This window comes from Pelophylax lessonae, assembly GCF_965119305.1.
Source record: "Pelophylax lessonae genome assembly, chromosome: 9".
Taxonomy (NCBI): domain Eukaryota; kingdom Metazoa; phylum Chordata; class Amphibia; order Anura; family Ranidae; genus Pelophylax; species Pelophylax lessonae.
The window spans coordinates 243,261,546-243,277,578 of NC_138776.1; the positions used below are offsets into that span (position 1 = coordinate 243,261,546).

Here is a 16,033-nt window from a genome sequence, read left to right on the forward strand (position 1 = left end):
AAAAATACGCTCACTGAGAATTTTTTTGTCAAAGACATGTAGCTAAATACATTTTGGCCTAAATATATGACAAACATTGAATATATTGGATATTTTTTAACTGTCAAAGTAGAAAAATATTGTTATTTTTTCAAAATTGACGCATTTTTTTATTAATATCGCAAAAAATGAAAAGTGCACAGGTGAACAAATACCACCAAAAGAAAGCTCGGTTTGTGGGAAAAAAAGGACGTACATTTTGTTTGGGTACGGCATTGCATGACCACGCAATTGTCAGTTAAATTCGCACAGTGCCGAATCGCAAAAAGTGGCCTGGACGTAAAGCAGGAAAATCCTCCGGTGGTAAAGTGGTTAAAAAAATGAGAATGAGTCTGTTTTTTACTGCATGTAGGTAATAATGAATATTAAACTTGTAAAGATTTGTTTTTATTTGACACAGATTATTTGAAATCACTTAAAATTGAATAAACAGAAGCCTGCGAATTAGGAATTATATCATTCCACAAAGGACATATTTGCCATTTCATATGAAGCTGAGTAAGGTGGTGGTGGAGGCATTGCAACCAAAACATCATTCTGAAATAAAAATACCTGTGAAACAGACAACAGAAAATACGGTCATTAGATTCAATAAAAAGCTGGATGAAATAAAGTGAAAGGAGCTCTACACCATTTTGCAATTGGAAACATTTTTCTTCTAAAGTTGGCAGTTAAGTTGGACAATATATACCAATTATCTTGTCACGCCTAATTTTTTGGGGGATGTAGAATTGCTCAGTGGCTATCAAGGCTGAGCTAGAGTCTGTGTGTTGCTTAAGGCCCGTACACACGTAGCGATTGTCGGCCGTAAATATTCGGCCGCCGAACGATCGGCCGATTTTTGGCTTGTTAGTATGATGCTTCCGACAACCGACTCCGACTTTTCGGCTGAACAGAATCGGGTGTGCAGGCTATAAATTTTTTGTTGGCCGTCACCAGAACGGCCGATTGTTCGCCAGTCAGTACAGAATTCGGCCGACTAACAGCAGATGAGCAAGACTGGGCATGCTCAGAGAAGAAAAAACACACGGAAAGTTAACCATCACATGGCATCACTTCTGCAGTCGGCTGTTGTTGGCCGATAAAATTCGTGTGCAGTCTTTAGCACTTTTCAACCGACAGGACAGCAACGGACAAAAGACGGCCGATCGTTCGGCCGACATTCGGTACGTGTGTACGGGGCTTTAGAGGGAAGGTGTGTGGCTTATGTCCGCATTATAATTATTTCTTTCTGTTTTTGAGGGGGGAGCTCCACTTAGCGACCGCCCTATAGCAGTTTTACTATAGGGGGACTCAAATAAGCAATAAAAATCAGTCAATAAACCATGAATTAAAAACATAAAATAGAAGAGTGGGTAGCCCATTTGCTAAACATTGATACCTAGCAATAGAAGGTATGCCTCTGATCCAAATATGGAGGGGAGGCTCTATCTATATCAAATCACAAAGAGAGGAGGGAGAGACCCAGGACCCTCCACTCCGACCGGACCAGAACTCAAGCTAACATCACCACAGAACTTCCTCTTCTTCAGCTGTGAGCGGAGGATCCTGGTGGCTGTTTAATGTTACACCCAGGTTAGAGTATGACAGCAGTCCAGAGGCTGTCCACCGATTCCCCCCGCCTATAGGCTTGTGTGGTCTTTTCTCCCTCTCCCCACTACTTGTGTCCTATACGATGTGGAGGGGCCCGGGCACACAGGCGGGGCCAGAGAACAGGGGGAATAAAATACAAGCAGGACCAGGAGGATGATTGGTCTGGTGGGGAGAAGGGTTGGGGGATGCAGGAAGATACACTTAGGGCAACAAAGCCCTAAGTGTATCTCCCTGCAACAGATGAAAGCTGTCGGGAAGGAGAGGGGGAGAAACCAGTTTTCAGCTGCATCAAAGTGAAACACACAAAGCGTCTTTCCTGTACCCCCCCCCCCCCACCGATCATCCTCCCTGTCCTGCCCACATCTGATTCCCCCTGCTCTCTGGGCCCGTCTGTGTGACTGGGCCCCCAACAGGATCAGTGGTACCCCCTTATCGGCAGCTCTGGGCACGACATGTTTCCATCACAACTCTCTGCTCCTGGATTTAATGTGATTCCTAAAATACAAAAATATTGCACATTAGGATGTGCTTAAAGCGGAGCTCGACTCATAATGGGAAGCACTGCCTCCTTCCCCCCTCCGCTACCACATTTGGCACCTTTTGGTGGTGGAGTGGGTACCTGACTTTGACTTCTTTAAGAACCCTTGGGTGCAAGCCATCCGGTCCCGGTGATTTATTTATGTTAAGTTTCTCTAGTTTAGTTCAAAGTCTATCTTCTGTTATCCATGGGAGTACTTTCTGAGGTCTATTATTTAATTTAGCATTACAAGCTGGGTTAGTTTAGCCCCCCAATTCTTTTGTGAAGACTGAAGAGAAGAAATTATTTATCACTTTCGCCTTCTGACTGTTCTCTGTGGCCAGATTCCCTTCATCGTCTTTTATGGGGCCAATGTGTTCTGGTCTTACTATTTACAGTATATACTTAAAGAATTTCTTGTTTTTTTTTTTTTACTCTCCTCCACTATATGTCTCTTATGTTCTATTTTAGCCACCCTGATTTTGCCTTTACATTTCTTATTGCACTCTGTCAGCAACAGGTGTGACCAGAAATGTGTGGACTGACACAGAGAACATTAGACATAATTAAGGTGTAAAGAATATAATTTATTTAAAAATAAGTGAATAACACAAATGTAAACGCACCTCCAGAAAACTATAACTGTGTAAATCCAATCAGATACCCAAACAATAGTGACACACAGCAAACAACTGCTCAAACCAAATATATACAAAACAGGATAAATGAATAGTAATAGTAACAGAGCCGGGGTCATACACGGGAGATCAAGCAGAGGGAGCTGGGAGCAAGACAGAACAGAGAGAGGGTTGCAGGAGACGGAGTAAGCAAACAGGAAGGAAGGAATCAGGCTGCAGGGTCAGGGTCAGGATCAGAGTCCAGGATCAGGATACAGGGACACAGGCATGCAGGTCAGGCGCACATGGAGACAATACCAAGGCAGTGAGAAGAAGCATACACAGGGTTTAAATATACTTCCTGCAACCAGCATCAGGTGATGACTGATTGCATAAGATGTTCGCTTCTGACTACTGAGAGACACCCGCTGGTGGACACTGGAACTGCAGCTTATGGATCTGGGAGCTACAGTGCCACCAGCAGGTGAGCTCTTTCCTGACACACTCTTTATACTGTTGGAATGCTGCCAATGACCCCTCAGCCTTATATTTTTTGAATGCCATTTCTTTGGTATTAATATGCCTTTTTATGTTGAAGATTAGCCAACCTGGGTTTATTTTCGCTCTTTTAAATGTATTCCCCTTTGAAATGCACTGGCCAATCCCTTTGTTTAGTATGTTCTTAAAGCACTCACATTTTTCCTCTGTGTTCTTTGTTCCTAGGGTTCTATCCCATTTGATATTGTCTAGCAAAGAGCGGAGTTTTGGGAAGTTTTGAAATTCAGTGCCCTTATATTACCCTTGTGTTTCCTATTACTATGATTAATACTGAAACGAATTGACCTATGGTGACTGTTTCCCAAGCTGCTCTGTATTTCTATATCCATGATCAGGTCTGTATTGTTGGTAATCAGTAGGTCTAGTACCGCATTGTTTCTTGTCGGTGCGTTCACCATCTTACCCATGAAATTGTCCTGCAAAACATTTAGGAACTGCCGAGCCTTGGATGAATGCGCGGTTCCTTCTGCCCAGTCTATATCTGGATAATTAAAGTCTCCAGTTATAATTACATTTCCCCTCCTTGCTGCCATTCCAATCTGTGAAAGGAGGGCCGCCTCCCCCTCCTCCAATTTTTTCTTAAAATTTTTGGTATTTTTTTGTTTATATCACAAATAATAAAAACTGCAGAGGTGATCAACTACCACCAAAAGAAAGCTCTATTTGTGGGAAAAAAAGAACATAAAGTTTGTTTGGGTACAGCATTGCATGACTGTGCAATTACCAGTTAAATTCACGCAGTGCCAAATGGCAAAAAATGGCCTGGTCATTATTGGGGTAAAACCTTCCGGTCCAGAATGGTTAAAAACTCTTGTTATGATGATGGAAAGATATGTATTGCAGTATGTATGTAGCGCTCAGTCCCACAAGGGCTGCTAAAATTGTGTCCTAGGTTCTTCCCCCACTGGTGCAGCAACAGCCAAACAACAATATTCACTCCCCTGGCTCAGAAAACAGTCTAGACCAGCTTTTCTCAACCTTTTTAACAGAGAGAAACCCTTCAAATAAATTTCTGGTCTCGGGGAACCCCTGCTAAAAATTAAAAATCTACAACTCATGATACATTAGTGTGACAATCAGTGGGAAGAATGCTCCTTATTCCTGTCATCATTGGGAAGAATTACCCCCTTACAGATAGATAAAAGGAACAATCGTGTCATTGGAAAATTATCTGAGAGGCAGAAATTGCCCATTGCTCAAGGAACCCCTAGCAACCTCAGGGGGAACCTTAGGGTTTCACGGAACCCTGGTTGAGAAACCCTGATCTAGAGGTTGCCTTTTTAAGATTATTGCAGAATAACTTGGACAGGGTTTAGGAAAGCTGTGGGGAACTCCAGAAAACTGAACTAGCTATTTGAATTACAAATTTTATTAATTTATGTATTATTATGGGTGCTGTTATCATGATCTGAGATGTAACTCCTGGTCGCTTGTGGCACTTTTCCACTGCAAGTACTGGCTTGGCTCCACTCGGCCCTGCTTGGCCCTGCTTGGCTCGGTTTGGTTTTCCACTGCATGGTTCCGCATGGTACGGTGTTGGAACGGTTCGGTACGGTTTGGTTTGGTTTTCCACTAATAGTAAGTGGGTGGGATAACAACAATTCTCTGACCAATCAGTGGCTAGCAGTGACAAACAGTCAAGGCTGCATACAAAGGATTGTGGGATATGGTACCGGTACGGCCCTCTTGGAACCACAACCGAGGTGGTACTGTTTAAGCGAACCGTACCGTTCGGTTCCATGTAGTGGAAAAGCGACGCCGTACCATACCGTACCGAACTGTTCCAACACCGTACCATGCGGTACCATGCAGTGGAAAAGCGCAAAGGCGAGCCGAACTGTTCGGTTCCATGCAGTGGAAAAGCGCCATTGGATGCCCCTTCTTCTTGGGAGGTTTCTGGATGTGTTAGGGGTTTTGTTCTTATCGGACAGACAGCACATTAAATACATACAAGTCTTGTGGTAAGACAAACAGTGAAAGGTTATTGGTTGAACTAGATGGACTTGTGTCGTTTTTTCAGCCAGACAAACTATGTAATAGTAATAATTGGGGAAGTGTAAAAAGGATGAGGCTGTTTGCTGTCATAAAACCCCATTTTAAAGATATCCAATGTTCTTATATGGGTGTTTTATTGTAAACTAGCTATTTTAGTGAATGCAAAAATAAAATGTTTTTTATTTTAAGCCATATTCTGTGTAACTGGGGTGCCTCAATTGTCCACGTTCCTTCTGCTTTATGAATTAAAGCTCAATCAGAGGAGGCAACTACCTATGTGCTTAAGCTCCGAGCCTTACCTGAGAAGCCATATTAGATTCATGACTCAAAGTCTTGCAACCAAACACGGACAAGGAAGTAGACACAGAGAACAGCAAGAGTTTGAGGATCAGAAGTAGGAGAAGAACAAGAAGTCCATTGTGCTGTGAAAATCATGACATAAACAAAGATTAGTACAACATCATGCCATGTTATGCCATACGATCATATACTACATATGTCAAAGGGTTAAGCCTCGTACACACGCGTCGAAAATCGTCAGGGAATTTTCGTCCGACGACCGATCTGCCGATTTTCGGCTTGTTAGTAGGATGCTTCCGACAACCGACTCCTACTTTTCGGGCCGAAAAAAATCTCGTGTGCAGGCTATAAAATTTTTGTCCGCCGTCAAAACACGTCCGATTTTCGTGCAGTCAGTACAGATTTCGACAGGGAAAAATCTAATGAGCAAGAATGGGCATGCTCAGAGAAGAAAGAACACAAAGAAAGCAATCCAACACATGACATCACTTCTGAAGTAGAATTTTGTGGGGCGAGAAAATTCGTGTGCAGTCTAGGCACATTCCAACCAACAGACACCACTCTGGACAAAAGACGGACGATCGGTCGGCCGATAATCGCTGCGTGTGTACTCGGCTTTAGTTCACCATAAAGTGATATGTTACAGGTGAGAGATGATTTCTCTGTCATTATGTCTAATTCTGTTCCTGGCTGCCTGGGAGCTTTGGATGTTCCTGACCACTTTTGAGTGTTATAAACTCCTCCTGAAAATACAACCTATAACTTGACTTTCAGCCTCTATGACAGTTGTAGTGTCTCTGGATTTCATTAGTAACTCACTAATTGGTTTTAGTTGCTGAAACTGAATTAAAATTATAGAGAGCATTCAACTCTTACATTAAGGTTTGCCCCAAAATTATAATCTTGACTACAAATATGTGTATTGTTAACCACTTTAAGACCAGAAGGATTTACCCCCTTAATGGCCAGGCCCTATTTTGCGATTCGGCACTGCGTTACTTTAATGGACAATTGTGCAGTCGTGCGACGCTATACCCAAATAAAATTGACGTCCTTTTTTTCCCACAAATAGAGCTTTCTTTTGGTGGTATTTGATCACCTGTTTTGTTTTTTGCGCTATAAACAAAAAAAGAGCAACAATTTTGAAAAAAAAAAAAAAATATATATATATATATATATATATATATATTTTTTTTTTTTCACATTCTGCTATGACATTCTCAAAAAAAAAAATCAAAATTTTTAACATTTTAGGCCAATTTGTTTTCTGCTACATACTTTTGTTTAAAAAAAAAAAAGCGTATTTTGATTGGTTTGCGCAAAATTTATTGCGTCTACTAACTACGGGAAAGATTTATGTCATTTTTAATGTTTTGGTTTTTTTTTTTACTAGTAATGGCGAAGATCTTTTTGCAGGACTGCGACATTGCGGCGGACAGATCGGACCCCTAACTGACATTTTTGACACTTTTGGGGATACCAGTGACGTTACTACAGTAATCAGTGCTAAAAATATGCACTGTTACTGTAATAATGACACTGGCCGGGAAGGGGTTAACAGTATAGGTGATCAAGGGGTTAAATGTGACCCTAGGAGAGTGATTCTAACTGTTAGGGGGCGTGGCTTCTGAGATGACCATAGAGACATGTGATCATTTCAGGGAGAAGAACGGTCAGCTGTGTTTACAACAGCCGACCGTCCTCTCTCAGCGGGGAACGTTCGCGGGTGTCAGTCTGCAATCGGAGCCGCCTGACACCCGCAGCGGCTTCCCAGCTGATGAGCGGGGGCTGGAGGCGCGCAATCGCCCACTACCTCCTCCCAGGCGAGCGACGTAGATCTACATGACTTTGCCTGTACGAGCCAGCCTGCCACAGTAAATATACAGGGGGCGGTCGGCAACTGGTTAAAGTGTATCTCTTGTCCAAAAACAAAGTTATACGAGGTGTGACTAAAAAGTTCACTGAATGGTATCAGAAAACAAGCAAAACAGAAGGAACAAACAATTTACCTTTAGAGCCCATTCAGACTAGCGCGACACGACTTTGGGGGGCGACCTGTGAAGTCGCGTGCACCGCTGTGCACCGTGACTTCGGCGCGACTTGCAGAGACTTCACATAATGGAAGTCTATGCAAGTCGCTCCGAGGTCGCCCCAAAGTAGTACAGGACCCTTTTTCTAAGTCGGAGCGACTTGTGTCGCTCCTATTAGAACGGGTCCTGTACTACTCAATGGACCGCGACCGACCGCGACTTGTCAGGCTGACAAGTCGCCTGACAAGTCACGCTAATGTGAATGGGCTCTTACTGGCCTTCAAAATATTCAGCATCTCTCACAGTAGACACGTGCAATTAGTTGCTGTCCTAATGTAAATTCTGACACATTTTTGGTTATTCGGAGATTTGGATATATCCAAATCTCCAAAAGAAATAGTAACTCATTTGTTGAAATTTGTTTTCTAATGAATTCCAAATTTTTGGAACAATTGCAATTGAAATGGGTCGAAAAATTATTGACCAATTTGAATTTTGTGTGAAAAATAGCTGGTTGTTAAGCAGGCCAGGAAGCCGCCTACTGCATCCTTAACAACCGATGACTCATCAGTTGTCAGCAGGCTTCCCCGCTGAGAACTGAAATGTAAACAAAAGAATTCTGGCCATACTAGGCCCTTCAGGTCTGGTATAGATTCTACGAGTAACCCCATGCTAAAATAAATAAAAAAAATGGCGCGGTGTCCCCCCAAAAATTAATACCAGACCCTTAGCATGCAGCACGGCAGGCCAGGAAAGGGGGGGAGACGAGCGAGCACCCCCCCCCCAAATCATACTAGGCCACATATCCTCAACATGGGGGCTTTGGGGTGGGGGGGCACAACCCAGGGCATGTATCCTGGTATTGTTCAGGAGGGGGGCGCTCACATGTTCCCCCCCTTTCCTGACCTGTCAGGATGCATGCTCAGATAAGGGTCTGGTATGGATTTTTGGGGGACTCCATGTGTCTTTTTTTTTTTTTTTCATTTTGGCATGGGGTTCCCCTTAGAATCCATACCAGACCCGTAGGGATGCATGCTCAGATAAGGGTCTGGTATGGATTTTGGGGGGACTCTATGTGTCTTTTTTTTTTTTTTCATTTTGGCATGGGGTTCCCCTTAGAATCCATACCAGACCCGTAGGGCCTGGTATGGATTGGAGGGGGGGCACCACACTGTTTTTTTTTTTTTTACTTTTCTAATGTGGGCATTCTTCTGTTAACATTTCAGCTCTCAGCTAGGAAGCCCGCTGACAGGTGATGAGTCATCGGTTATTAAGGGCGCTCCTTAACAACCAGCTATTCTTCACACGGAATTCGAATCAGTAGATCGTTTTTTGACCAATCTGAATTCCTAATGGGCCATACACACTATAAGATTTTCTGAAGACTTTTTCCTTTAGATTTACCAAAACCATATAATATGAGGTCAAACCTAAACACTTTCAATTTGTATGCAATCTGGCAGGCCCTTGAACTACATAGAAAATGTAAATCTGAAGGAAAAAGTCTTCAGAAAATCTTATAGTGTGTATGGCCCATTAGAACATTAATAATCAAAAAGAAATCAAACAAAACTAAGCAAAACAAATTCCAAAATGACTCAAGGAAACACAATTAGTAAAATAATGAATCTACCGGAAACAAAACAAAACACATTTTTCTTTTCTGCACATGTCTACTTTACAGCACACTTTTGGCAACACTCATAAGAGCCGGTTCACACTGGGGCGACTTGTCAGGCGACTTGGTCGCCTGACAAGTTGCCGTGGGTCGCCTGCCATAGATTAGCACAGGACCGTTCTAATAGGAGCGACACAAGTCGCTCCGACTTAGAAAAAGGGTCCTGTACTACTTTGGGGCGACCTGCATTGACTTCAATGATATGAAGTCTGTGCATGCCGCTCCGAGGTTCACAGGGCAAGTCGAGTCGCTCCTATGTGAACCGGCTGTTAAGCTTCTGGAAAGAAACAATATTTTTGGGAGCCTGGCACTCCAAGATTCCAATGTTTGAGAGTCACCTGGACTGTTAAAGAAAGGGCTGGGAAATAGAGTCGGCTGTCTATGCAGGAAGTTGGTTGCACTGTGATTAGGCTGTCATCCTCACAGTGTGCACATGCTCTGTGTATGTGCAAGAGAGAAGAAAGGGGGGGGGGGGAGGCGCCACTAAGTGCAATATTGTAAGAAATGTGTGTATTGTAAGAAATGCATTTATTGCAAAATTATAAAAACACTTACAAAACAGGTAAAGAATGGTAGGCATCTCTAGGAGTGGAGGTTTATCTCCTACTGCTGCATCCTGGAGGACTTGATCGCTCCAACGTCACTGGGGATGAAGGGCTGGTATTCCTCCGTAGTGCTTGCTTGGAACGCGGAAGCGGAAGTGACATCCCTTTTACGGGGCGGGGAGTCCTGAATACAGAGTCCGTGGAGACTAGAAGGCGAGGCTACGCACTCCAAGCTGACAGCTCCTTCTCAAGACTTCTTTCGGAATCTATAGCAGAACCGCTGTCACACAGTCTTGGATTGCCACGACTGCAAAACGTGCGCCTTTCATGATGCTCTTCTGGCTGAAAAAACAGAAAGAAGTGCATAGGCGCCAGATCAGATGGTCAAGAACAGGTACACTGGGCTGAGCCAAGAATTGGCGTCCCATCCCCTGTGACGATAGTTCACAGAAAGGATGGGTCCTGAACATAAATAGTAGTGAATTCTCCAGAGGTTTACATCCATTTTGGATTCTGTTTGTCTGTCAGCTTGTGCGGCACAAAGCAGCAAAAAAGATCATCCACTTACCCAAATCTTTGCCGATGATGGTGCGCACTGCGTCCTTGCTAATGCCCAATTTCCCTGCCATTAATCGTAGAGTCAGTCGACAATTTCGTGCCAGGATTTGTTGCATTCGCTCTATCATGTCTTTGGTTTTGCTTGTCGACGGCCCACCCGAAATTGGCTCATCTTCAGACATTTCCTTTCTGTCGCAAATGGGTTTGAACCAGTCCTAAACACATTTTCTGCTCACAGCTTACGTCCCGTAGACGTGCACCAACATGAGTGGGATACTTCTCTGGCTCCACTAGGTACAATTTGGGACACTTGATGAAAAATGCTCGTTGGTGCTGTCTTGACGCCAGCTGACGGCCGGCTAGCGCTTAGTGACGCTTAGTAATACTGAAACTGGGCTGGAAACTCGATTTTAATCCAGAAGATCCAGGACTGTAGAACACTTGACTTCTGACACTACCTTTGCTCAAAGTCACTGAACAGCTCCCTCCAGCCCTGCACTGGCCAAGGTAGCTCTGTGGAGATTCCTGTGCTGCTGCAACTCTCAACTTTGTACACTTCACACTGTATACAGAATCTTCAGGGCCCAAACTGCCGGTAACCCCTCTGAGACTTCAGGGTCCTCTAACTAGGTACCCCCTTTAACACTTCAGGGTCCTCTGACTAGGCACCCCCTTTAACAGCTGGCTGACTCCTGGATCTCTAGAACCTTCTCCGGTGTTGTCCCCTCTGACACTAGGCAGACCCCCAGGGGCAGTCCACAGTACTCACGACCTTTGTAGGCTTTCCTGGAACTGGACCCCTCTCTCTCTCCGCTGGTTATCGGCACACCGGATCCCCTCTGCAGCTCAGCTCCTCACTCTCTGGATTCCCAGGCCGCCACCCGGGACACCTACTTTCTCTGACAGGAGGAGAGACAGCTGTACTCTCGCTCCTGGAACTCTGCTTCCCGCCAAAGATGCTGCGTCATGCGTTACCCTTGAACTTATACCCACTCCCAGAATCTGCCTTCTGGGGTAGATACAAGCTTGACTGAGCCACTGATTGGGTTTCCTCCACTGCCCTATGAGAATCCTCTCACAGAGCCAGTGGGGAGACTCCCCTCTCAGTAACCTCACCTGGGAGACATGACAGTCCAGCTGAAATCTTGGCCCTGCTGTTAAGCAGCCAAGGCCCCCTATACTTTACCTAGCACCTACCTGTAGGGTGCTACATACATATACTAGAAGTTGACCACTTGGTCCTGCAGGCTTGTGAGGAAGACACCTACTGACACTGCTCACATTAATGCATTGTTTTCTGCTGGATGGGGTAATCCTTGAGAGACACCCGGGAGCATGACGCAATACTTGAGGGACTGAATGGGAACATTTATATAATCCTCCCCTTCATCATTCCAGGGTCAGACTCCTGATAGATCTTTTATTACCTGGATACCTGCATTAAATAATACCCTCCTTACTCCTCTTCCTCCAGGGTATCTTTGGCCCATTAACCACTTTACCACCGGAGGATTTTGCTGTCTTACGTCCAGGCCACTTTTTGCGATTCGGCACTGTGCAAATTTAACTGACAATTACGCGGTCATGCAATGCCGTACCCAAACGAAATTGACGTGCTTTTTTTTCCTACAAACAGAGCTTTCTTTTGGTGGTATTTGATCACCTGTGTGATTTTTACTTTTTGTGCTATAAACAAAAAAAGAGCGACAATTTTGAAAAAATAACAATATTTTTCACATTTTTTTATATGAAAAATCTAATTTTTTTTATCATTTTAGGCCAATTTGTTTTCTGCTACATATTTTTGGTAAAAAAAATCACAATAAACATATTTTGATTGGTTTGCGCAAAAGTTATTGCGTTTACTAACTAAGGGAAAGATTTCTATCATTTTTGGTGTTTTTTTTTTTTTAACGAGTAATGGCGGCGATCTGCGATTTTTTTTTTTTTTTTTTGTGGGACTGCGACATTGCAGCGGACAGATCAGACCCTTGACTGACATTTTTGACACTTTTGGGGGTACCAGTGACATTACTATAGTAATCAGTGGGGGGGGGGAGGTGACTGAGTGACACAGGGACAGATCGCAGGTTCAGCTATGCTGAACCCTGCAATCTGACCCTGCCTGTCACTTAGGAGATCCGCCCGCTTGTGTTTACACAAGCGGGCGGATCTCCACACTCGATTCCCCGACGATCGGGGAAGAGCGGCGGTGATCACCGCCGCTCCTCCCCTGGCCCGACTCCCGCTGTGACATATACAGCGGGAGCGAGCCTCCAGCGGCGCGCGCGCGCCGCCAAGAAAGGGGAGTGTCAGGCAATGTAGGTCTACGTCGCCAGATGATAACGAACCACTTTGCTGCAGTAGAGGCTCAGTGAGCAGCGGTAAAGTGGTTAAAACTTGTGGTTTTTTGTGAATTTGTTATACTGATTTTTTTGTGTGCTTGCTATCCTATTTTTTTCATTTGGATTTATCTCAAGTATCACACGGTTGATAAATCTGTTCACTAATGTCTAAAGCAAGCTACGTGGTTTCTTCCCACTACCTGATGGACCTTTATTGTGCCTAAATATATCTTTACCTTTGCGCCCCGAAATAATCTTGGATAAGTGGAAAAAAAGGCCAGATCCACGCAGACTAATATGAATGCAATGAAGCTGATGGTAGCTGTAACAATGTTCATAGCAATAAAGCCCCTGATCTGGAAAAGACAAATAAACACTCTTAAAGCTGAAATGTAACATATGCATATAATTGCAAATAAAATGAGAGCGAATTCCCTAAGATGCAGCACTATAGTTTAAGCAAATATTTATACAGTGATAAAAAAAAAATACATAATAATAATACCAAACATAACTGTCATGCCTCCAGCTTAGAAATAATTAATGTTAGTGGAACTCGCAATACCAATATTGTCCACAAGATGTCACTGTGACATAGACTGTTGTTCTACAGTACTTTATGGTATCTCTTGCTCTCTATTGCTGGATATTAGTTCCACCCCTCTCTGAGAAAATCTCCATTTTAAACCTCATGGAAGAGCAGACAGTATCCTATGTGCCTGTGGGAAGATTCCTGAACTCCTCTTGGAAGCATCACTGGTATGCTCAGAACTGTTAGTTATATACTCGGTGCATATATTGTTAACGTTTGTATACTGATTGTATGCTTTATCTGTTTTATTTACAGTTTCACCTATTCACAATCCTATTTGCATATCCATCTGACTTGTAACCTGTTTCATGTGACCACCATTCTTTCACTGGAATAAAGCCTTAAGTTACAAAAGGACTGGTTATTGTAGGATTGAAGGTTTAGCTGTATGTTGAGCTGCACACGCCTGGGGCATACGTGTAGTGAGAACAGAACAATAACAATCAATGATCAGCACAATGTGGAAAATCACAAAGTGTCCAGTGATCACTGAAGGAATAATCTATCCTCCATTTTGTTCTTTCAACTCCATCTTATTACTAAAACCCATAGACTCCGCTTAATTAAAAAGCCTATCTAAGTAAATGTCCTTGAAAGCTTCCAGGAGGTTACGCTTTGTGGTCAAACTGACCCTCAGAGCAAGTCTGTTTGAAGTAACTAATTATTCCTTATCTTAATCCTTAGAACAAGTCTGATGTAATGCCAATTATAACTATGCTTCATTTTAATTAGCTCATATGTAAGTATGTGACTTGAAGCACGTAATAGTAAACTGCTATTCTTGTATCAATTCTATGTATAATCTCCTGGAAAGCGAGCATTCTGTGACATCGTACCTGCTGTCTCATTGAGTGCTCCCAGATATCTGAAAGAACTTTGATGCCTAGGGCCATGCGAGTCTGAATTATTGCTAACAATCACATTTAAAGTGTTAATAAACCCAGGACCCTGCATTCACTATAACTGGTCTCCTACAGTACAAAGAACATGGAAATGCAAGTATTTTAGTAAAAATAAACTGCTAAATGCCTCTTACGACTTTTATGATTGTCTGGATAAAGCTTGTAGGAGGAGTTTTTATTCTGCTCTGATTGCCCTATGAGGCTGCAGGACCCCAGGACCCCTGTCTGGATAGTGCTAATTGGTCCTGTGCTAATCACATGTCCCCTCCCAAGAAAAAAAATAAAATAAAAACTCTCTAGCAATACACGCCAAACTGAGCATGTGCAGAGTGCCCCCAAGGCTCTATTCTATCAGCATATAGAGTGGGGACTGTGGAAGAAAGGGAGGTTTAGAGAAGACAGGATCAAATAGCCTTTTTGCACAATTCGGAGGATTAACCCCCTAGGTTCCAGGAAGATTTTAGACTTTGCTTGCACTTTACAACACAATTCTTTTTACTGACACTTCTATGGGCATTAGGCACAACAACACACACTATCATTAGTGAAGGATAGGACTGGACCCCCCCCCCCCCAAAAAAAAAAAAAAAAAACAAAGAAATTGAGTTATTATACACAAGCTATTTAGTTTAAACTCACCATGCAGATCTTGGGCTTAGCATCGGCTGCAATCGTCAGGGAACCATCAATAATGTACTAATTAGAACAAACACAGAAGAGGGGAGTTATGTTAGTTCAATACATCATAAAAAAGTAATCAGATGATAGTAATGGTTTGGGGTCAGTTTTAATTTAACCACTTCTGGACCGGAAGGATTTGCCCCCTTAATGACCAGGCCATTTTTTGTGATTCGGCACTGCGTTACTTTAACTGACAATTGCGCGGTCGTGCGACGCTGTACACAAATAAAATGAATGTCCTTTTTTCCCACAAATAGAGATTTATTTTGGTGGTATTTGATCACCTGTGTGATTTTTATTTTTTGCGATATAAACAAAAAAAGAACGACAATAAAAAAAATATATATTTTTCACTTTCTGCTATATAACATTCCCCCCCCAAAAAAAAATTAAATCACATTTTTTCATCCTTTTAGGCCAATTTGTATTCTGTTACATATTTTTGGTAAAAAAAAAAAAATCCCAATAAGCGTATTTTGATTAGTTTGCACAAAAGTTATCGCGTCTACAAGCTAGGGGAAAGATTTATGTCATTTGTTATTTTTTTTTTACTAGTATTGGCGGTGATCTCCGATTTTTAGTGGTACTGCAACATTGCCGCGGACAGATCGGACCCCTAACTGACATTTTTGACACTTTTGGGGGGGACCAGTGACATTACTGCAGTAATCAGTGCTAACAAATATGCACTGTTACTGTAATAATGACACTGGCAGGGAAGGGGTTAACCCAGGGGCGATCAAAGGGCTAAGTGTTAGCCTAGGGGAGCGTTGTTAAACTGTGAGGGGGGATCAAAGGGTTACATGTATGCCTAGGGGGTGTTTTCTAACTGTGTGGGGGATGGCCTTATGGAATCATCACATGGACCTGTGTTCCTAATAGGAGGGACACAGGAGTCCTGTGATGATAGCTGAGAGAACAATGATCTGTGGTGTTTACAACAGTAGACCTCCGTTCTCTCTCCACAGGGAGTGATCGCGGGTGCCCAGACAGCTCGGACCCCTAACTGACATTTTTGGATCCCCAGGAAGACGTCATCTATGACGAAACGCGTCGTAAAGGCGTGCTGACATCACCACGAGT

At 43.2% G+C, this 16,033-nt stretch overlaps 1 protein-coding gene across 1 annotated transcript in view; it reads right to left on the reverse strand.

Moving 5' to 3' along the window:
* Window positions 1–495: 495 nt before the first annotated feature.
* LOC309564345 (membrane-spanning 4-domains subfamily A member 8-like) overlaps window positions 496–16,033 on the reverse strand; it is a gene marked incomplete at both ends in the record, with an annotated part of 39,523 nt that continues 23,985 nt past the window's right edge. Inside the window, 4 exons of the mRNA XM_082268971.1 lie at window positions 496–591; window positions 5,619–5,741; window positions 13,012–13,131; window positions 14,909–14,965. Coding sequence (XP_082125097.1) covers window positions 496–591; window positions 5,619–5,741; window positions 13,012–13,131; window positions 14,909–14,965 — 396 coding nt within the window. The remainder of the gene's footprint in view (window positions 592–5,618; window positions 5,742–13,011; window positions 13,132–14,908; window positions 14,966–16,033) is intronic.